General features: G+C 38.8%; 1 protein-coding gene across 50 annotated transcripts in view; it reads right to left on the bottom strand.

Moving 5' to 3' along the window:
• The window catches only part of ABI3BP (ABI family member 3 binding protein), a 300,988-nt gene that overhangs the window by 29,312 nt on the left and 247,305 nt on the right, over window positions 1-24,371 (bottom strand). For all 50 annotated transcript variants that reach the window (XM_086409787.1, XM_086409340.1, XM_086409524.1 and 47 more), the window contains 6 exons: window positions 21,288-21,365; window positions 19,684-19,788; window positions 15,846-15,974; window positions 15,047-15,115; window positions 6,985-7,194; window positions 1,571-1,679 (listed from right to left, as the gene is read on the bottom strand). In XM_086409787.1, coding sequence (XP_086265913.1) covers window positions 1,571-1,679; window positions 6,985-7,194; window positions 15,047-15,115; window positions 15,846-15,974; window positions 19,684-19,788; window positions 21,288-21,365 — 700 coding nt within the window. The remainder of the gene's footprint in view (window positions 1-1,570; window positions 1,680-6,984; window positions 7,195-15,046; window positions 15,116-15,845; window positions 15,975-19,683; window positions 19,789-21,287; window positions 21,366-24,371) is intronic.

The following is a 24,371-nucleotide window of genomic DNA, read 5'->3' as shown; positions in this document are numbered from 1 at the left end:
GCAGGAGGAGAAGGGGACGACAGAGGATGAGATGGCTGGATGGCATCACTGACTCGATGGACGTGAGTCTGAGTGAACTCCGGGAGTTGGTGATGGACAGGGAGGCCTGGCTTGCTGCGATTTGTGGGGTCGCAAAGAGTCGGACACGACTGAGCGACTGAACTGAACTGAACTGAATCTCTTTAAGAAAATTAACATTTGCAAAATTTTCCATATTATGAATCAAAACAGACAATTTTAAGGGAAAAAACCCCACACTTGTGGAAAGATGTTACTCTTGCAGTATAGGACTATGGTTTATATACAGCAGAGCATCTCTAATGAATTAGATGCTTCCTTTTCCCCTGAAAAGATCAGGAGTCTCCCTGCTGTCAGAGCCAAACAGGCTCTTGTGGTGTCACACTAACACCCAGTTCAATTCAGTCAGATGACAATGAGAGATATGAGAAATAAAATATGACACACACAGAAAATCTCTGATGCTGAAGTTCCAGGTTTCACCTTCGCTGATCTTTTTCAACATAGAGGATCTTCATCAGGTTATGAAATATTCTTTCTTGAAAAACTCCTCAATCTGGAAAATTGATCTGTATTTGCCTGGTGCACTATAACTTAAGATGTCAGGATTTCTTTTTTGTTGTTGTTTTATACAGAAAGCAGGGACAATTTATCAAATGGTGTTTTGGAGTTTGAGGGAAGAAATTGATTTCCCACAGAGTGAAATTTAGTCCAGAAATGAATTTAGCACTTGGGCTTTATTAGGGCAGTACTTGGCTATATCCATTTGAGAGTTGGCTTGAGTAATACATTTAATGATTTAGCTGTGTAAAACAAACACAAGACTAAAACCATCTTCCCTACTACATTTTTAGAAATGTCTAAGGCTCTTATTTTTCTTGCATCAATAAAATAAATTGATAAATTATTACATATTTTAGATTTAAAAAGGAATCACAAAACTATACAGCAAGATAAACAACCTGGTATCAATGTGTAATAAGGGATGCCAAGAAAAGTTATTATTGAACAATTAATATATGTCCATTTAAACAAAATCTATTCTCATTGTCTGTAATAAAAAGATCCCAAAGCAAAGGAATGCTGTGTCTAGTCTGTAACTATTTTAAGCATTAACTCTTACAAATGTTTACCTGCATTTGTCATGTGGCTTTTGTTTCCCTCCCCTCCTCTTCCAGCACACCAGCCAACATTCTGTGCTTCAAATCTAGTTTATACCATCCACACTCCAGTTTTCTCTGGTCTGTAGACTTTTCCTCTGCTAAGCTTTGGTATTTGATATCAATATTTGATATTAATGGCCTTCTACCTCTCAGTGTCCCCAGCTCTAATGTTAACTTACAAGACCAACTTGTCAGTTCCTGTATCCCCACCAGTCAGTTGCATATTTGCAAACCATGACTCTAGGAGTCTCTAGTGCTGTGTACAGAAAGCCAAAGAATGAAAGGCAAACTAGACCCTCCCTTCGGATGGAGAAGGATGATGTCATTTCACTCCTTTGTTATGATTTTTACACTCTCAGAATTCACCTGTAATAGCACTGGTGGCTTACCTTGTGTCTGGTTTTAGGTTTTCTACCGTGGAGAAGGTTTGATTTGTTGTTTGAATGGACTTGTTCTTCCCACTGAATGACCCATTTTCTCTGGATATAACTTCATATTCTGAAAAGCAAGAAGGCCAACAGACACTTGTCTTTATGCTCTGGCAAACTGAATGTTCTTGAAGCTAACAGCCTAAAAAGTCACTCTCATAAAAGTGAGCAACTGAGATTGCAGGCCTGAGACCTATTGATCATACACATTTGCAACTTCCAGATGGGAGATTATCAGTTGATGGTGAAGGTCCCAAAGCATTTGGGGAGTTACTCATGGACCATTTTTGTTTTCTCTCTACCAGAGCAGGAAAGGCCTGGTAACTGTGTAAAGTGATGACACTCCTGGGGTAGCACTGTATATGGTAACCTATCATTTTGATATGTAAGTCAGATCAACTGCCATTGCTGGAAAATCCAGTGCAGTTTTGTAAGAAACATTCTATGAGGAGTGGTGCTTCAGCAGAAGCACATTTCCTGCTCATAGGGCTTTATAATGTAGCTGAGAAATGGTCACTGATGACATGGTACTGCTGCAAGTAACAGTTAAAACCATAGCAGCAAATAACATTTAACCAAATAATGAACTATACTTTCCCAGAGTCCCTTATTTTGAACTACAGAATTACAAGATTTTCGTACCTACTGCTTATGTAAGTTACATAAGTCTTGTACATACTGCTTATATATGCCCCCTTGATAATTATCCTTGAATTAAAACAAAACAAAATGAAACTTTATCTGTAAAGTCAGTAGAGAGATCTGTATAAATTTACCTAAAGGGTAGCTTTCTATGAACTTACAGGGCTAATCAAAAGAGAAAGACTTTCAGAATAAGAGAATATAATTTACTAATATGTTTTCCATGTTGTCAGTTGGGATTTAGTTTAATACATGTGATGAGATCACAAAGAGGATTACAAAAATCAAACAAAAACCAACAAACAACTACAAAAGCCCACTCAAAAACAGTTCTGTCAATATGAAGAAATACACAAGTGGTGGGCTTTGGGGAAAGTGGGAAGATTGTGAGTTACTGGGACTTAAGCTGTTAGTGCTGAGACCAAAGGTAGGAGATAATATTGGAAATAAAGCTGAAATTATAGGATAACTCATGTAGACTTATAATCACCAATTTTAATTTGGGAAGGATCTTTAATGGTAAATTAAAAATATCCAAGATGTAGGACCACCTTTTCAGAATAATTTCCTATAACCATTTTAAATTAGACTAGAAGGCAATGGCCATTGTATCTGGACACATGAATGCAGCTTTTAAAAGACTAATGGCTGGTATATAGTATGTCTTCCTCAGACTCTCTACTCTCAATCTTTGTCTCAGTTGACTTTTTATTCTAACAGAGCATGGAAAGAGAGGGAGAGGGAGCATCCTGAATTCAGATATTCAAATTATACTTTTCCCTCAGCCATAAAGGGGCACTTACTAGAAAAAGAAGGGAGTAATCAGAATGGAAGTAAAACAGATTTTTTTTTAAAAAAAGGAAACTGCATGACTTAATGGAAAGAAACAGACCAAGCCACTTGCCTGGATCTCAGTCTCAGTTTTCCCATCTGTAAAATGCCCAGTGTCTCTTCATAGTGTTACTTATAGGGATTAAAGCAGGAACATATGAAAAGTGCTTAATAGTATTTTGCTCAACAGGTGGTACCTATTATTATTATGTCTTTTATTATTCTTTATTATCCCTGAGTTGTATCTTAGAACTTGAAAATTTGAAAGATTCCAGTTCAAAAGATTCAAGTGCTGATTAGTCATTGAATGAGCAGTTTATATGATATTCCAGTTGGTTCATCCATGAAAGCAGTCACCTTCAAAAAACATCTTTGTTTGGGTCATTCCTAATGTTTAAATGTTAATTTAATATGATTTTAGTCCTGAAACTTTGGAGTTTTCAAAATGGATCTAGAAGTTCCCTTCATAATTAAAAAGGTATTTAGAATTTTTCCCAGAATTCTTGTTTTAGAATGTATGTATCTTTCCTTTTTAATTTTTTAAAGTGATAATAGCTTTTTCATAAATGCACCAACATTCTAAAACTCTACCACCAACAACAAAAAAGTGTGTGTTCATATTTCTTATTTTAAGATAGGGGATTTAAAAAATAGTTTCTTTAAGAGTAAGGATATAAGAAAATCTACAAAGAACTGACACTGAATAGGTGGTCTCTTTTACCCCCCTCAGAGGGTTTTAACCCCCTTATGAGATAAGTCACTTAGAAGATAATCATTTATTATGAAGGTTGGGAACATCATAGTCTGGTCAGTGCAGCATGAAAATAATACTGGTGATACTACTGCTGCCAGTCCTACTGTTGCTGCTGCTGACAAGTGTTAATTTAACAGCTTCTAATTTATGCTGCATGAATTCCCTGTTACGTTTTATGCTCACAACAAATTGATAACAATGGGAATTATTATTATTACAAATAAAAATCTAGAAGTTCAAAGAGGCTAATTATAGATTCAAGTTGCATTATCTAGAACATACCTGGTCTGGGATTTAAATCTATGTCCACATGCTCTTTACATATCACAAAATGACAAGTTATGACTAACTTAACTTTAAGTTGTCCAAGGATGTAGGCTATGGGCAATCTCTATGGTGTACCTATTTCTACTTTAGTGTACAAGGGTCATGGAGAAGCATCAGAATTTGGATGTATTTACTAGAGGTGAATACACGCCTATCAATTAGAAGAAAGATTACTGACAGAAGTCAACTAGGGAAATGAAGAATATGTTCCCTCTCTTTTGTTACCTTTCTTAATCCTTTCCTGAAAAACCATTTCTAATGATATGAGAATTAATCTCTGTCTTATCTGAACTACTGGTTTATAAAAGATTATATTTGAAGTCATGTGGTATTTAATAGAAAAAAATAGATCATCAGGGCATATGGTTCAATGTTTAAAACATTAAGTAAATAGTGACTAAATACTGACTTATTTCTATGTATAAAATATTATTATTATATATGTGGTCCTTATCCATGAAAATTGTTAGAAAGTGAAGAGGAACTAAAAAGCCTCTTAATAAAAGTGAAAGAGGAGAGTGAAAAAGTTGGCTTAAAGCTCAACATTCAGAAAACAAAGATCATGGCATGTGGTCCCATCACTGCATGGGAAATGGATGGGGAAACAGTGGAAACAGTGTCAGACTTTATTTTTGGGGCTCCAAAATCAATGCAGATGGTGATTGCAGCCATGAAATTAAAAGACTCTTACTCCTTGGAAGGAAAGCTATGTCCAACCTAGATAGCATATTCAAAAGCAGAGACATTACTTTGCCAACAAAGGTCCGTCTAGTCAAGGCTATGGTTTTTCCAGTGGTCATGTATGGATGTGAGAATTGGACTGTGAAGAAGGCTGAGCACCGAAGAATTGATGCTTTTGAACTGTGGTGTTGGAGAAGACTCTTGAGAGTCCCTTGGACTTAGATCCAACCAGTCCATTCTAAAGGAGATCAGCCCTGGGATTTCTTTGGAAGGAATGATGCTGAAGCTGAAACTCCAGTACTTTGGCCACCTCATGAGAAGAGTTGATTCATTAGAAAAGACTCTGATGCTGGGAGGGATTGGGGGCAGGAGGAGAAGGGGACGACAGAGGATGAGATGGCTGGATGGCATCACTGACTCGATGGACGTGAGTCTGAGTGAACTCCGGGAGTTGGTGATGGACAGGGAGGCCTGGCGTGCTGTGATTCATGGGGTCGCAAAGAGTCGGACACGACTAAGTGAACTGAAGCCTAGTATCTAGTGAAAGATCTCAACAGCTCATTAACATTTAATAATAATAATAATGTCAAAACTAATTGGTTAGATAAAGTATATCCTATTTATGATACTTTGAGATTACAGATTTATATAATTTTAAAAAGCTATCATTTATATCATGATAAAAGGAAAATACAGAAAGGAAAATCCTGCTGTCTTCAAAAGCTAAATCATACCCAAGTGAATGTGTATTAGATTATTAGACATATTAGATTAACCAATGCCAATTCGATGTTCTATATCTTTAAGGGAAATGAAATTTTTATAAATTGTTTGGTCTTGTAAGAACTAAGTCTCAGCACTGCATATGGATTGAGAATTTTAAACCTTTTAATACATGTAAATAATCAATACTTACAAATTGATTGATTTTTAGATATTGGGATGATAGTACCTACTGGCATAATCCCAAGCAAAGAAGACTAGTCAAAACTGCATGAGAAAGGAAATTCACAAAATATGTTTTTTTTTTTTTTTTTAAAGGCCAATTAAGCAAAGACAAGCTGCTGAATTTGAGCAAACTCTGGGAGATAGTGAAGGACAGGGAAGCCTGGTGTGCTGTAGTCCACCGGGTCGCAAAGAGCTGGGCATGACTTAGCAACCGAATAACAACAAGCCGCTTACACTGGAAGCTGCCCAGACTAAATGGTTTTGTCTAAGGAGAAATAGCTGCTGTTTTCTCCTTTATTCAAAGAAAACTTTCTGACAGCTCCTGAATCTCCCCACTCCTCACCTTACCCTGTGTACTGCTCTCTCCTCCCTCTGACAGCCTCTCATGGGCCCCTCTGTTCCATCTGCCCACCTTGGGCATGTGGAAGCAGGACACGCATGTACTCATATTATTTGCTTCATCCTCTAGCTGATTTGGGTGGTTAGTCATCCCACCCTCCCCTCTTCTCTCTAGTCTGACTCTCTTATTCACTAAGGAAAATTAAAATCCCACATAACAAATCAAAGAGTGACTCAGAGTTTCTTATTTTTCAGTATCATTTTTATGAGGAGTAGCAGAATCAAAATTCCCTAAGATGGGGGGAAAACTGACCAGGAATAGAATTTTTAAAAACCATACCTGTGGCTGATTCATGCTGATATACGGCAGAAATCAACACAACATTGTAAAGCCATTATCTTCCAATTAAAAATAAATTTAAAGTAAAAAAAATTCTCATAAAATGACTGAAATAATAATGTTTAGCCTGCTTCAAAGTTCTAGATCAATCTAGAAATTGGGATGGTGAAAGGAAAATTGGTTTAAATACTATTAGCAGTGGCAACTTCTCATATATTATTTGTAATTTTCTGGTAATGGAAAGATGAGATATACCTTCAAAGAAAGAAGATATATAACTTAAGAGATCTGCTAGGTTAACAGAGAGACCATAACCAGGAAAAAGATGATCTTTCCCATCTTATGACACTTTTGAAAATCATCTGCCACAGAGACAGCAGAACTCTGCAGGGACTTGCTGTTCCTGAGATACATCACCCAGGGTCACAGTCTGACTTGAGGTACCACATTCCCCAAAGCATCATCTTATCAATGCTTCCCACCGTAGCAATAGTCCACATGCCATGCTCTCACCAGTGACAGTGTCATTGAGTGGCTTATCCCAGTCCAAGATGACAAAGGAGGGACACCCTTCCACAGTGACCACAGTGAGGTTGGTAGGTGGGTTCTGCGGTGGACTGGTGGCGTTCCCCTCTGTGGCCTCCTCTTTGGGGAATCTCTTGACAGAGTCGGTGATGGAGCAGGGGCTGTTGTCAGGCTTTTGGATATACCGCACGTGAGGACCTAAGAGAGAGAGGACATTGAGCATTTGGTTTTTTTGAGCTTGTAAAAAAGGTGGAGGAGAAGTCATAAGTAAAACAATCTGTTTGAGGATATTTGATTTAATACTATAAGCAGTTGGATGAAAGCAGTGATGTGGATGGTTTGAATTTGTGAAAATCCAGAATCCTGTCTTTGGGATACATGATATGGATGATACTATTGATTTAATTTTATAAATAGGTTTATCTTATGCTAATATCCAAAAGTAATTTGGTTTAAACTGCATAATTTATGGGGTACTGGAAAGAGTAGTCAAAAGGATCTTGGTTCAGTAGTGGGAAATGATTTGCCTTATACTAAAATATAGTTCTGTTCCTACCAATAAACCTTAAAAGCCAGGCTCAGAAAGATCAAGTGGTTTTAAGTTATTTAATTGCACCCCAGAATAAAATCCAACAATATATTAAGAATAACAAACATAAACAGCACCCAACAGGCTTCCCTCGTAGTTCAGTTGGTAAAGAATCTGTCTACAATGCAGGAGACCTGGGTTCGATTCCTGGGTTTGATTCCTGGGTTGGGAAGATCCCCTGGAGAAGGAAATGGCAATCCACTCCAGTATTCTTGCCTGGAAAATCCCATGGACAGAGGAGCCTGGCGGGCTACAGTCCATGGGGTCACAAGAGTCGGACATGACTTAGTGACTAAACCACCAACACAGCACCCAACTGGATAAATTCCTTACAGGAAGATATTACCCATAATGAGAAAAATAAATCATTTAGAGTCAAACTGGAACTTGCATAGATGTTAGAATCATCAGACAAGGACAATAAAACAGTTATTATCACTATAATCCACATGGTCAAAAAGTTAAGAAATGGAAGATATAAAAAAAGACCCAAATTAAATTTCTGGAGATCTTCAAAGAGAGCAGAGAAGAAAAGACATGTTAGGACAACAAAGAAGGATCGTGGCAGATTTCTCATCATAAAGAAAGCAAGTGAGAAGGCAACAGAGACATGTCCTATATATTAAAGAACAAAAACCAAAACAACAACAAAAACTTATCATCTAGAATTCTATAGTGAAAATATCTTAAAAAAAACAAGCAAAATATTTTTTAGACAAACAAAAGCTGAAAGAATTCATGACTAGCACACCCAACCTATAAGGAAGATTCACGGAAGTTCTCTAGACAGAAGGAAAATGATGCCAGATGGAAATATGGCTGCACACAAAGGAATGATGAGCACTGGAAATGGTACCTATATAGGTAAATATACATAATATTTATCTTATTATTTAATTCTCTCTGAAAGATAGCTTGTTTAACAAAAATAATTACAATTTAGTGTGGTCTATATAACATGCAAAAGTAAAGTAATAGCCCAATAGCCAGGAAAGAAAAGCTGCTATACTAATGTAAAATTCTTATACTTCACATTCAACTGTTTATGAAGTTGTGGAATATCACTGGAAGGTAGACTGTAAAGTTAAGGACACATTATATGAACCCCAAATTATTCACTAAAATAACAAAACAAAGTTATAGCTAAGAGGACAACAAAAAAGGTAAAATGGAATCGTAAAAATATTCAGTCCAAAAGAAGGCCGAAAAAGAAGTGGGGAAAAAAGAATAGATGGAACAAATGAAAAACAATAGCAAGATGATAATAGATTTAAACCTAACCATATCATCAAAGAATATTACCATAAACAAAAAAGGTCACTTTATAATGATAAAGAATCAATTCATTAGTTTATTACAATCCTAAGTAATTGAGGTCTATACCTGAATACAGACCTTTAGTATACATGGAGCAAAAAAAAAAGAAGTGACAGAAGAAGAAAGTATAAATAAATTTACAGTTAGAGCTAGAGATTTTGGTATTCTTTCATTAACTGATAGAACAAGTTGATAGAAAATCACAAAGGATATAAAAGAATTGCACAATATAACCAAGCAAACTGACTTAATTGACATTTTTATAGAACACTTGTTATGGACTGAATTATGTTTTCCTAAAATTCCTATGTTGAAGATTTAACTTCCAATATGAGAAATCAAACCTGATAATACCTTGAAATAAGGCTTCTGGACTCTAGAACTGAGAAAGAATAAATTTTGGTTGTTTAAGCCAAAGTCTATAGTATTTTGTTTTGGCAGCCCTAGCAAACTAATACAATATTCCACTTAAGACTAGGAAGATACACATTCTTTTTAAGTATACACAAAACATACACACCAAGATATACTATATTCTGGGCCGTAAAAAAGTCTCAATAAATTTAAAATGACTCAGGAAATACAGAGTATATCACAACAATGTAGTTATTAATAAAAATCAGTAACAGAATGATCTCTTGAAAATCTTGAAATATTTGGAAATTAAGTAACCTACTTCTAATAAGCCAAAGAAGAAACCAAAAGGAAATTTAATAGTATTTTGAATAGGGTAAAACTGAATACACAGTATATCAAACATTTTTAGATGGTGCTTAAATAATACCTAGGGAAAATGTTGTAGCACTGAATTTCATATTTAAAAAGAAGAGAGGTCTCAAACCATCTTGAACCTTAAGAAATTAGAAGAGCAAATTGAACTCAAATTAAGCAGAAAAAGGAAATAATAAAGATCAAAGTAAAAATAAATGAAATGGAAAACACAAAAATAATACACAAAATAAATGAAACCCAAATTGAACTTTTAGGAAGAGCAAAAGAACTGATAAACCTATGGTGTGGCTGATTAGGTGAAAGAGAAAAAAGGCACATATAATCAATAACAGGAAAGAGAGAGATGACATCATTACAGATTATGCAGATATCAAAATAAAAGAAAATGAAATACATTTGACAACTTAGATGATGTAGACCAATAACTTGAAAGACAAACATTATGAAAGCTCACTATGGAAGAAAGCATACTGAATAGTCCTATACCTATTAAAGAAAAGAAAAAAAGAAAAGAAAGTGAAGTCGCTCAGTTGTGTCCGACTCCTTGCGACCCCATGGACTGTAGCCTACTAGGCTCCTCCATCCATGGGATTTTCCAGGCAAGAGTACTGGCGTGGGTTGCCATTTCCTTCTCCAATTATAATGAATTACAAGTAAAACACTTCTCACAAAGAGAATGTGAGGCTCAGATAACTTTACTGGTGAATACTGCCAAATATTTAGGGAAGAAGCAATACTAATTCTAAACCCTTTCAGAAAATTGAAAAATTCAGTATTATTTTGACACTAAAACTTGACTAGATTTTACAAGAAAAGAAAATAACAGCCCAATATCCCTCACTGAATACAATTCTAAACAAAATTTTAGGGAATTAAATCAACAATATATTTAAATGAGAATACACTATAACCAAGGGGAATTTGTCCCTGGAATGCAAAGTTAATCTACAATTCAAGAACAATTACTTTATCATATTAACACACTAAAAGAAAAGAAAAACCTTATAATTATCTCAATAAAGCCAGAAAAATCATTAGACATAATCTAGCATTCATTTCTGATAACAATTCTCACTGGAGCAGGAATAGAAGAGAACTTTCTCAACTCAATAAGGATATCTATAAAAAAAAAAAAAACCACAGGTAACAACACACTTAATGGTGAAAGATTAAATGGTTTTTTCTATAAGATAAGGAATAAGAAAAAGATATCAATCCTCACTTTCAATTCAGTGTTTTTCTGGAGGTGCTAGCCAGTATGGAAAAGCAAGAAAAAAGGTACTCAAGTTGGAAAGGAGGAAGGAAAATCTTCCTCTTAGATGACATAGTTCTGTATATAGGAAACCCAGCATATCTACAAAAAAAATCTACAGAGCTTTGCAAGACTGTAGAATATAAAATCACTGTACAAAAAAATCAGTTGTTTTTCTACATATTAGCAACGAACAATAGGAAACTGAAACTTAAAATGCTACTTTTATGTTTTATTTCACTGAAACTAAAAATCATTGGTGAGAGAAATGAATAATACCTAAGTAAATGGTGAGATATACCATGTTCATAGGTAGGAGGACAATAATGTTCAGCTGTCAGTGCTTTCTAATTGACTTGCAGATTCAATGAAATTCTAATAAAAATATGAGCTGGCTATTTTTCTTTAGACATTGATAAATTCATCCTAAGATTTAGCTAGGAATACAAAAGGACCTAGAGCCACCAAAACAACTTTAGAGAAATAAAAACAATGTTGGAGAACTAACACAACCCAATTGCAGCACTTATCATAAAACCACAGTGATCCAGACACTGTGGTATTGATGGAAAGGTAGCTAATAGATCAATGGAACAACTAGAGAACACCTAAATAGTTCCATGTATATATGGACAATTGGTTTTTGACAAAGGTACAAATTAAATTCAGTGGAGGAACAATAATTTTTCAACAAACATGGTGGAACAGTTTGATATCCTTAAGAAAATAAACTTGCATTCATATCTTATATAATATACACAATTTGACTCAAAATGGATCATAGACTTAAATTTAAAAGTAGAAACCTTCTACAAGGAAACAGGAGAACTTTCTAGAAGGAAACGGAGGAGCTCTTTGTGATCTCTGATTAGTCAATGATTTCTTAAATGTAACACCAAAGATGCAATCTAAAAAAACCAAATCAATAAACCAAGCTTCATTAAAATTAAAAAAGAAGCCACATAGGGAGAAAATGTTTGTGAAATATGTACCTGAAAAAGATCTTCAATCAGAAAATATAAAGACTCTTAAAACTCAACAATAAGAAAATAAGCAACACAATAAAAATATAGAAAAAATTTAAAGAGACATATCAAAAAGGATATACAGATGGCAAATAAGGACATGAAAAGATGTTCAGCACCCTTAGTCATTAGGGATATGCAAAATAAAATCACAGATACTACTACATACTTTTTTAAAGGGTTTAAATTAAAAAGGCTAACCATACTAAGTGTTAGAAAAGATGTGGAGGAACTGGAACCCTCATACACTGCTGACAGAAAGGCAAAACAATACAACTGCTGTGAAAAATAGTTTGGCAGTTCCTTAAAACGTTAAATATACACTTACATATGATCTAGCCATTCCCCTTATAGCAATTTGTCCAAAAAGAATGAAAGCATATGTCTACACAAGACTTGTACATGAATGGTCACAGAATAGCATACTTTACTGGTAATGTAAAAATGCTGGAAACAACCCAAATGTCATGAAGTTTTAATAAATTATTATATATCTATGCAATGGAATACTCATAAGCAATAAAATGGAATAGTCTGTTGATACATATACCAACATGGATGCATCACCAAATAGTTATGATAAGTAAAAGAAATCAGAAAGGAAGTTCATAATATATTATTTTCTATTATGTGAAACTCCAAAAATGCATATTAGTCTATAAAGATGATGCAGTTAAAGTGCTGCACACAATATGACAGCAAATCTGGAAAACTCAGCAGTGGCCACAGGACTGGAAAAGGTCAGTTTTCATTTCAATCCCAAAGAAAGGCAATGCTGAGGAATTTTCACACTAGCATACAACTGTGCTCATTTCACATGCTAGCAAGGTAATGCTCAAAATCCTCCAAACTAGATTTCAACAGGTGAACCAAGAACTTCCAGATGTAAAAGTTGGGTTTAGAAAAGGAAGAGGAACCAGTGACCAAATTGCCATCTTCTGTTATATCACAGAAAAAGCAAGAAAATTCTAGAAAAATATCTACTTCTGCTTCATTGACCACTGAAGCCTTTGACTGTGTGGATCACAACAAACTGTGGAAAATTCTGAAAGAGATGGGAATACTAAACAACCTTACCTGCCTCCTGAGAAATATGTATGCAGGGTCAAGAAGCAACAGTTAGAACTGGACATGGAACAATGGAATGGTTCAAAATTGGGAAAACAGTACATCAAGGCCATATATTGTCCTCTGTTATTTAACTCATATGCAGAGTACATTATGGGAAATGTCAGGCTGGATGAGTCACAAGCTGGGATCAAGATTGCTGGAAGAAATATCAACAACCTCAGATATGCAGATGATACCACTCTAATGGCAAAAAGCGAAGAGGAACTAAAGAACCTCTTGATGAAAGTGAAAGACAAGAGTGAAAAAGCTGGCTTAAAATTCAACATTCAAAAAACTAAGATCATGACTTTGGACCCACCACTTCATGGCAAATAGATGGGGGAAAAGTGGAAACAGTGACAGAATTTCTTTTCTTGGGCTCCAAAATCACTGCAGACAGTGATTAAAGCCATGACATTAATAGATGCTTGCTTCTTGGAAGAAAAGTTATGACAAACCTAGACAGCATATTAAAAAGCAGAGACATTACTTTGCTGACAAAGATCCATCTAGTTAAAGCTATGTTTTTTTCAGTAATCATGTATGGATGTGAGAGTTGGCTATAAAGAAGGCTGAGTGCCAAAGAATTGATGCTTTCAAATTTACGGTGCTGGAGAAGAATTTTGAGAGTCCCTTGGACAGTAAGGAGATCAAATGAGTCAATCCCAAAGGAAATCAACCCTGAATATTCATTGGCAGGGCTGATGCTGAAGCTCCAATATTTTGATCACCTGATGTGAAGGGACAACTCACTGGAAAATATCCTGATGCTGGGAAAGATTGAGGGCAGGAGGAGAAGGGGACGACAGAGGATGAGATGGTTGGTTGGCATCACTGACTCGATGGATATGAGTTTGAGCAAATTCCAGGAGATAGTGAAGGGCAGGGAAGCCTGGCACACTGTAATCCATGGGGTTGCAAAGAGCTGGACATGAGTTGGTGACTGAAAAACAACAGCAACAATCTATAATATAGTTACCTTGAGACTAGAGGTTAGGTGGGAGAAGTGAAGAGGAGGGATTATAAAGGTACATGATGAAACTTTTTGAGGTGTTGCATGTACTTATTATCTTGATTATGACGATGGTTACATGAATATATACATATATTAAAATTTATTAAATTTTATAGTTCAGAAAAACAGATCACAAAAGGAAACACTGGTCTATATCATATAATATCTTTTACTTTGGTAGATTAGATTACTGTTCAAAAATATTCTCTATATTCATGGAAAGCGTATATTTCCCCTATCTTCAATTTGAACTTAGCTCTGTGACTTTCTTTTGCCATTGAATATTGGCAGGTATAACACAAGGAGGTTGAAATGTTGTTGTATATCTGGACTCCTTCTCTCTTTACTTTGTATCATTAGGAGAACGGCTTCTTCTGGGTCACTGTTAGTCTTTCATCTTGGGTACAAAAATGAACAGATGTGGAGCAGACCTTAGGCTAACCTTAAGAGACCCAGCTGTACCTGCTTCTAGAAACAGAATCACCCAGCTAAGCACATCCTAAATCAGCTGACCTCCATGTGACTTGTAGACATATGAGAAATAAATCCTGTTTAGGGTATGCTACTAGGCTTCCCTGATGGCTTAGTGGTAAAGAATCTGCCTGCCAATGTAGGGGACACAGGTTCAAATCCTGATCCAGGAAGATACCACACGCCACGGGGCAACTAAGCTCATGCACCACGCCTACTGAGCCCATGCTCTAGAGCCCAGGAGCCACAACCACGGAAGCCTGTGTGCCTTTAGAGCCCACGGTCTGCAACAAGTGAAGCCACTGCCATGAGAAGCTCTTTCACTGCAACTAGAGAGTAGCCTCTGCTTGCCGCAACTAGAGAAAAGCTCGTGCAGCAAAGAATACCCAACACAGCCAAAAATAAATAGGTAAAAAAAATAAACATTAAAAAAAGAATATGCCACTAAGATTTTGTAGTTACTACACAGCAACAGTTGACTAATATACCCAACAAAGATAGCTTTCTTAAAAGTAAGATTTGTAGCCGATCAAACGTACCTTTGAATCTGGGCTTCCCAAGAGGATCAGTTTCTCTTGTTGGACTTGAGCTAAAGTCAGTGATGTTATCTGAGGATGGATGATACAATGAAAAAGTAGTAAAGGCTATAAATATTTATAATGCCTCCTGGTCAATTGCGTGCAACTTTGATTTACATATTATTATAATCCATATTATTCACATTTCAAGGCCTTTAACTGTGTCCTGCTGCAGCTGTTCTGCGGAGTAATAAATTATTTAAAGATTACAACTGGGCTTCCCTTGTAGGTCAGTTGGTAAAGAATCTGCCTACAATGCAGGAGACACAGGGTTCGATTCCCAGGTCAAGAAGATCCCCTGGAGAAGCAAATGGCAACCAACTCCAATATTCTTGACTGGAGAATTCCATGGACAGATGAGCCTGGCAGGATACAGTCCATGGGGTTGCAAGAGTCAGATACGACTTAGCGACCAGACCACCACCACCAAAGATTACAACGAAGTAGTTAATACGCATTCATATATTAAGTTATGTGTGATTAGGAATGACATGTGGTTTAGGAATAAGGACTAGGTAATCTAGATCTTTTGAGGAAGACTTTATTAAAGATTTGGCACTTCCTTCTATGTCTGCAAAAGAAAGGAGCACATTCCACAGTAAGTCATTAGAATAAGTGTAATTTTAAATTAAAATGTCCCTATCAATCATAAAATTGAGTGAAATGTATTGATCCAGAACTGGGTCTCTTTTCTCCCTAATTTGAAATCCTCTGGTACTTTGCGGCTAAGCATCCAGTGGGACTCGACTGACATACTCACCAAGATCCTCTCCTGAGGCAGGAGCCGTTGGTTGCTTTTTATCTGTCTCCATTCTCTCCAAGGGGGCTTCTGTAGGTATGAGTGTTGCCCTCAAGGGTGGGGAAGTTACTCGGTCTGATGAAATGATTCCTATAATGCAAAGCCAAAGGAGTCAGGTTTTGTAGGGAGCCCTGCAGAGTTCCCCATTTACCTATTCAGCAAATATTTATTAAGGACTTACCATGTGACTTGGCACTATATGCCAGGATTAGAGAGAAAATAAGACCTGGTGTCCTTGATTGATTGGGAAATATGTGTAAGCCAAATTATACTGAAGCATTATAAATATTGTGAAAGCATAAGACAAGGTCTCAGAGAAGACAAGTCTATGGGGAAAGATGATGGGTGCTGGGGGGAAGACAGAAATGCCTTCCTAGAGGGTGTGATCAGTAGGTAGGCATGAGAGCTGTATTCTAGGTGGAGTTTGCAGGAAGAACACAGTCAGGGAAGCATAAAGTCATGTGGCATGTTGAATTTGAAGGCCTGAGAGCCAAGAGTGCCAGGAAGCAATGAGAGCAGAGCGGGGGCGGGCAGGGAAGGGCAGTTCATGGAGGGTCTTGCATACCATGGATTTAGATATCATTTTTAGATGACAAGGGCCCATTAAAATTTTTTCACTAGGGAAGTAACATGATCAGATAAGGAGAGAGTGAACAGTTAGGCTGCAAGTCTGGTGGCAGACAAAGAAATCAAGAACTAAAGCAGTTGTGTAGGCAAGGACAGAGGAGAACTATGTAAGAAGCAGTGAGACTGGATGGAAGGGGTTTTACATGAAAGATATCAAGAGGATGGAGTGGCCAGACTATAGATTAAATGATGGGCATGGGAGATGGTGGGGGAAGAAGAAAAAGGTTTATAAGGTAATGACTGTGATTCTGGCCTAGTGGCCAGACCAGTGTTACTCTGAGATGCTGTATTCAGCAATGTCTCCTCTGCTCTAAAAACACATGTAGGTCTCCCAAATAGGATCCATCCCAAGGTCTATGCAAATATGGGTAGAATAGAGTGGAGGCTTGGAGAAGGCAATGGCATCCCACTCCAGTACTCTTGCCTGGAAAATCCCATGGATGGAGGAGCCTGGTGGGCTACAGTCCACGGGGTCCCTAAGAGTCAGACATGACTGAGCGACTTCACTTTCACTTTTCACTCTCATGCATTGGAGAAGGAAATGGCAAGCCACTCCAGTGTTCTTGCCTGGAGAATCCCAGAGACGGGGGAGCCTGGTGGGCTGCCATCTATGGGGTCACACAGAGTCAGACACAACTGAAGTGACTTAGCAGCAGCAGCAGCAGCAGAGTGGAGGCTAGTAGTAGTGTTAGTCGTTCAGTTGTGTCCGACTCTCTGTGACTCTATGGGCTGTAGCCCACCACTCCTCTGTCCAGGGGATTCTCCTGGCAAGAATACTGGAGTGGGTAGCCATTCCCTACCCCAGGGGATCTTCCCGACCCAGGGATTGAACCCAGGTCTCTTGCATTGCAGGCAGATTCTTTACCATCTGAGCTACAATCTGTCATAAAGTGGAGGCTAGATTTGCTTTTATAGTCTTCATGGGAAAAGGAATTGTTCTCAGATGATAGAGAGTCAAAGAGTAAGGACTGATGTAAGGACTGTGGCCCAGCATGGAATCATGGATGATGGGCTCCTGGTCCTGATGGGAGTGGGCCCCAGTGAGAGGATGAGTGAAAACCATGAGATGCTGCAATGGTGCCAGCAGGAGCTTTTTTGAGTGGGTAGAGCCAGCAGGAAATGCTTGGATGGTATTTTCATCCTGGCAAGGAGAGCAGGACTAAGAGGCCTCCATAGATCTGGAGATGGGGGACAGGTGGAGATGCCTCATGGGAGCCTAAGACTATGTTCAGAGGGCACATGTGGGGGAAGGCATGTTTTCAGAGAACTCCCAGAACACTGAACTAATTTCTTGAATTCCATATGCACTTTCTGTGATGGTCATCAGGCCAGATGTGTACAACTGATCTCATTTGTGTTTGGCTCTTCAGTGTAGGGCTTCCATGGTGGCTCAGATTGTAAAGAATCTGCCTGCAATGTGGGAGACCTGGGTTCAATTCCTGGGTCAGGAAGATCCTCTGGAGAAGGGAATGGCAACCCACTCCAGTATTCTTGCCTAGAGAATTCCATGGACAGAGGAGCCATGCAATCCATGGGATTGCAGAGAGTAGGACACAAGTGAGCAACTAAAACTTTCACTTTCTTTCCTCAATGTAGACATTTCTTTTGAATTAGAGATGGCTAGCAAAGGGTGGGGAGAGCACTAGAGTTAATCTCAGAAGTGGGATGTGTTTATACCATCCCACAGGCTGGATGAGTTATACCGAAGCTACACTTATTGATGGGAGTGAACAAGGTTTTACATGGCAGGAACCAGGGCCATGGAGCTGCAGCTGAAGACACACAGCCTTGCAGGAGAGCTCTGTGGAGGGAGGTTCCCCTAACTCTTCCATGGAGGACACTGGAGCATCACTTTCAGTCTGACCTGAAAGCTATAGAAGCTCAAGTCTCAGCTGTCCCAGGTTACAATTAATGAAGAAAACCTGGTCTTCTCACTGGGGCCATGTCCCCAGACCTTGATTCAAGCAGGCACCACCAGCATGGATGATAGGCTGATTCCTCCTTTAGCTGATGGGAAAACAACCCAGAGGCCACTGTCCCCTAGTACATCATGGAAACTTCTCCACCACATCCTCCTTTCATCCTGTGAAAACAGTGACATCCATGCCCTTTCTCATAAATCCTTATCAGTTTCCTCTTCCACAGTTGTACTTAACAGCATTATCCTGATTCCCACTACAGAATATTTAGGAGACAGACATGAGGGAAGAGGGGGAAAAGATGGAGAACATGCTGTGATCTGCTGGCAGGTCCAGTGGAACAGCCTTTAAGAGTGAGATGAAGCTTTGCTCTGAACTGGGCTCACTGATCCTTAATTGCACTCATATATTCACTCAGTGATTACCGGATTCACTCAGTAAGGACTGGATTTGGTTCTGGGAATTCAGAGAAAGTGTCATCTGTCATCACAGAGCTCATGATCTAGTAGGGGAAGACAAGGACATGAACAAGTAGGTATAAAACAGAGGTTTGCTCTAACAGAGGTATGTTTCAAGGACAAATAGGACAGGGAAGCAGTGTTAAGTCTACTTTGGGGAGCTATAGGAGGCTTCTTTAAGACAAGGATGAAGTATGAGTGTCCCAGGTGATTGGGTGAGGTCATTCTATGGGAAAAAGACAACACATGCCACAGCCTAGAGGTGAGAGGTAGTCTGCCTTGTTGCATAGACTAGGCCTGCTCAGTCACCCTGAGTATTCCAGTCTCCAGTCTTTCCCCTGGACCCATAATACTGAGGTCAGCATGAAGGCTGGTGGACAGGGGAGCTACCAAGGAGATGTAAAGCATTTTATCTCAAGAGACAGAATGTTAAGTGGAGGACATTTTCCATTACCCCTGGTGGGTTGGCAGCCCCAAATAATCCATTTTTTGAAGACAAAACGTCTAGCCCCAAATAATCCATTTGTTGAAGAGTTGTGACTGCTTCCATCTCAGCACCAAGCACCCAGCATCTAAGAAGCAAACTGACGTAGATGGACAAGGATGGTGGCTGTCACCCCACCCACCCAGAATCAGGACAGGAGTCCTTAAAGTTGTAACTGACAGTGTCTGGTCTTTGGGGCCAACACATGCCGAGGGCTGTCTGTTGCTTGAGCTAGCACACCAAGAAGGGCTGGTGGTTGACCAGTAAAACTGAAATCAAGGAAGGATAAGGAAGGTATGTGACTGACATACCTGCACTTCCTGGCTTTCCGGTGACATTGTTGGGTGGTAAAGGCTTTCTTCGTGGGGGCATGGGTCTGGGTGGCAAGGGTGGGCGACGAGTACCTGGGATTATGGCTAAGAGATAATATTACAGATAAAGTGGTCATAAGGATTCACTCTACAAAATCACAGGTTTTTTTAAAAAAATACAACATTTGACAAGTAGCCGTTGGGTGACAGAGAATAGATTCTACGGAAAAGTGCCTGTGAGTAATACTTTCTAATGTTCTTCTAAATTAGTGCTTGTAATGTACCCAGGGATAATAAAGCACACGAGTTAATGGGGAAAATATTCTCTAATTATGGATAAAAATATATCAGTAAACCTGCCCTTTGAAAGGCTGTACAAATGTACAGAATTTAACATCTTTTGCTTCTCGTATAGATTCAACAGTAGCATTTCTGAGTTTCATTGTCTCCAATTGCCTTTGCTTTGCAGACTACAATTCTTGCACCATTTTAGCTCTGAGTAAAGCATATAATTTCCCCTTTAGTAGGTGTTCCACTCCATCCCCCAACTATATTACGTAATTATAATTAAACCAACACTTTCAGAACTTCTCAAATGATTACAACAAAGTAGCCCCTAATGGTAGAAGCAATAAGCCTGTGCCCATGCAGATCAGAGCCACCACACAAGGGCACCTGGCCCGGCAGCTGTAAGTGGGAGGCAAAATTTCACACCCACTCTGCTCTCTCACCCACCCGTGAGCCTTCATGCAAGGACGCCAACCCAGAGGAAAGGCACATTTTTCTAAATGGTTTGCCTGAAGGGCAGAGAGGAGAGAAATCTTTTTATAATCTTCACAAAGACTGACAAGGCTAAAGTTCCTGAAGCAGTCCACTGTAACCCAAATTTTCTTTGAAGTCCTGTGTTATAAGCTTAAAAATCCATCTCTTTCTTTGCATAATGTATTGGCTTAATAATCTTCAAGCAAAATTGACAATCCAAGAAAACGCCCTGTGACTTTAAGTACTTCCTGGGATATTAGGAATTGTGCACATGGGTGCATGAGTGTGCATATGCTGGGGGTAGGGAGGAGTGAGTTGTGATGATAGAATAGAAATGTCTCACCCAGACATTAACACATCAGAGTAGGTTTCACAGCATCCTTCTACAAAGCACGGAGCTCTTATTCAATGCAAAGATATTACCACTTCCTAATTTTGGCCTCTTATATAGAGAACAGTCTCAAAGTAGAAACATAAATCATTTCTGGAAAAAGGATATTATAATAAACTACGTAAGAGGAAAACTTGTATATGATGAAAACTAGAATCCACAGTTACTTTTCAGCATTTGATCCAATGTGGCCCCTTGGGATATTATGTGAAGTAATTATTAAATCAGTTCCTCATTAGAGGTTCTTATTAATATTCAATTTGTGCACAAAGCACTTTTCATTTTCCCAAATAGTTTAGTATGTTTATCTAGCAATACCCAGGTACTTTTAGCATGGATCGGATGCTTTGGGGACTGTGAGCATGCTACTTGTTTTGTGGCAGCACATATAACTTGCAGCTACAAGTTTCAGAGCAGAACTGAGTGAGGGAGTCAGCCTCTTATTCCTTACCTGGTTTTTTTGTGGGGTGAGACGAATCCATTGATACATTTCTACCAGTACCAGATGGCAGTGGGACTTGCTTGACCCCTGTGAGCAGAGATAATGACAGAATAAACAGATAGCTAAAATGTGATAAACATTCTTCACAGAAGCTTCATAGAATTGTCAGTGATAATGTGCATTTTTTTTAAGAACAAGGATACTGGTGTTTTTGTGCCTAGACATTTTGATTGGCTTCTCCCGTCTGCATACAGAAAAAAATATCTAAAGCCCTACTGCATTCACCGGTTGTGATTTTATTCTCTGAAGATTTAGAGTTTGATTTTTTGATCGTGGCTTTGTATTAATTTTCTATGCTGCCCACCCTGCACTGCCTGCCTGGGTGTTATTGTCTTGCCAGAAGGATTTCATCTACAGTGACTGACTTTTATTTTTGCCAATATTTGTGTGTAAATTCTGTGGTTTTAAAAAATATTTTTCTCTAACTCCTCTACCCCCTATAAAAACCCTTATAATTCCAACATGTTTGGGTTTGTACCTAATGAATTGACTTTAAAAATATTCTTTGAGAAACCTTGGTTAGCAGGCTGGTTAGGCCACAGACTGGATCTGTACTCTTGAAATTTGTAAATTAGGCCTGGGCATGCCTTGAACTCCAAATTGCTGTTTGGAAGAAACTGATCTGAAAATTACCCTGCGTGCTATTTTATCTCCTAAGTCTCTCAAACATAATCTGTTGGTTATTACTAAGTCATTCACCTAAATACCCATGTTAGGATTTTGGATAGAGATCCTAAGGGTAGAGGGAACCAACTTACTTTTTGTCCTATATTTTAAAAGTTATTATTCTTTTACATTATAAAATAGTCTTCCCTGACATGGCTGGCAGTCTCCACTAAGGAATAATAAGAACAGACATTTAGAATCTCAAGAGTGAATATTATCTTAGATATAGTGGCTCATCTTGAACTTCCCAGGTGGTGCAGTGGTAAATAACCTGCTTGCCAAAAAAAAAAAAAGAACCTGCTTGTCAGTGCAGGAGACACAAGAGACGTGGGTTCGATCCCTGGGTCAGGAAGATCCCCTAGAGAAGGAAATGGCAACCCACTTCAGTATTCTTGCCTGGAAAATGCCATGGACAAGAGGAGCCTGGTGGGGCTCCTCTTATAGTCCATGGGGTTGCAAAGAGGTGGATATGACTGAGTGTGTGCACACACACGCACGCACGCACACAGTGGCTCATCCTAAAAAATGAACCCATGCTCTGAGGACATGTGTGTGTGTGTGTATGCTCACTATAATATGTACTAAAAATAAGAATAAACATTGAATTAATATACTGGCTATGGTATTAACAAGAACAAGCACAGTCACAGCCCTGTTTTGAGTGCTGTTCCAGGACTCTGTAGGGACATTACACACTCAGCCTCATGTAATATGTAGGCAGAGATATTAAGTACACAACAGAAGCTTTGCTTGCCAAAAATTAGATGACATTTTCACATTAATTTATGAAATTATTAATCATGATTGTATTATAATGAAAATTAATCAGTCCAGGGATTGAACCCAGGTCTCCCACATTGTAGGCAGAGTCTTTACTCTCTGAGCTACCCAAGAAACTCATTAATATATTACTAACATCATGCAAAGAGTTGACTCATTGGAAAAGACTCTGATGCTGGGAGGGATTGGGGGTAGGAAGAAGAGGGGACAACAGAAGATGAGATGGCTGGATGGCATCACCAGCTCGATGGACGTGAGTTTGAGTGAACTCCGGGAGCTGGTGATGGACATGGAGGCCTGGCGTGCTGTGATTCATGGGGTCACAAAGAGTCGGACATGACTGAGCGACTGAACTGAACTGAACATTAACTATAGTAATAATTATGATTAACATTAATTTATGAAACCTAATATTGCAATTCCACATCCTCTTCTATTTGAATAACAGATAATATATAAAATCATGGTGAATGTTTGTATGGAGTCAGGGATCAAATGCTGTTTATCTGTGGTAGTAATAAAATGTTTCTGCGGTCAATGACTATTTTGTGGCTCATCCCACAGGCACTGTGAGAACAGCTCATGGGTCTTCTTTCTGTGCCCTTCTCTGAGTGGTAATGGGAGTGGGAAATGACTCACTGGGTGGTTACTCTGTATGTGGCTTAGGGGAATGCAATTCATTTGTGTCACCAGGATAACCTGGCCTGCTGATACCTGATTTACCACAATTTTTCAAAGGTAAAATCACATTATATCCTCTGGCATGCTAGCAGGCTATGTGTGCCTTCAGTAGACCCCTATTCACAGTCTTTTTCCAAATCTTTCCACCCTTAGAAAAACAAAGTATGTTGATCCAATACTGCACAAGCACCTTCGATATTCAAGACCTGATTTGATCCATACATCCCTTCTGGGTGGGAGATACCATGGGGGTCTCACAGAGGAGGAAACCAAAGCAAGGGGAGTACTTGTCCAGGGTCTCACAGTTAAATGGAGGCATTCACGCCCACGTATGCCCGGCTCCCAAGCCCATTTCTTGAGCACTAATTGGGATAGTACAGGGTACGTTTTTCTGTCATCATCTTCCCTCCAATAAAGAGAAGGCCCAAAGTGGCATCACTGGTGCTAAAGCCTAGACTTAAAACCTGACTTAACTGCAGTTTTGATTTTCCCCAGAAATGTAATCTCAATCAACCAGTCTGGAAATTTCTAGTCAGCCCCTGTGAGGTAATCTGTCACAGGAGCCCTCTTCATCCTCCAGAAGAAGAGGTGACCTACAATGGTAAAACCCACGCAAATCCCTTCTACCTCAAAAGGTGTCCTGGCTTCAACATAGTATTTTCTTTGGTTAGTAGTTCCCTTGCCCCACACTTGTTCCTGTACATGTGCTTACAGCAGGGGAAGGGGAGGGTGGGCACACTGGGAGAGTAGCATCGCCATGCATCTTCTACCATGTATGAAATGGTAGTGGGAAGCGGGTGCACAGCACAGGGAGCTTGGCTCAGTGCTCTGCGATGACCTAGAAGGGTGGGATGGGGGTGAGAGGGAGGTCCAAGAGGGAGGGGAACACATATATAGACACACACA

This window comes from Bos grunniens, chromosome 1, assembly GCF_055505025.1.
Source record: "Bos grunniens cultivar Pamir isolate PY7600 chromosome 1, Bosgru_T2T1.0, whole genome shotgun sequence".
Classification (NCBI taxonomy): Eukaryota; Metazoa; Chordata; class Mammalia; order Artiodactyla; family Bovidae; genus Bos; species Bos grunniens.
Note: the sequence above shows the minus strand (reverse complement) of the source record. Positions and strands in the feature narration are given on the sequence as shown.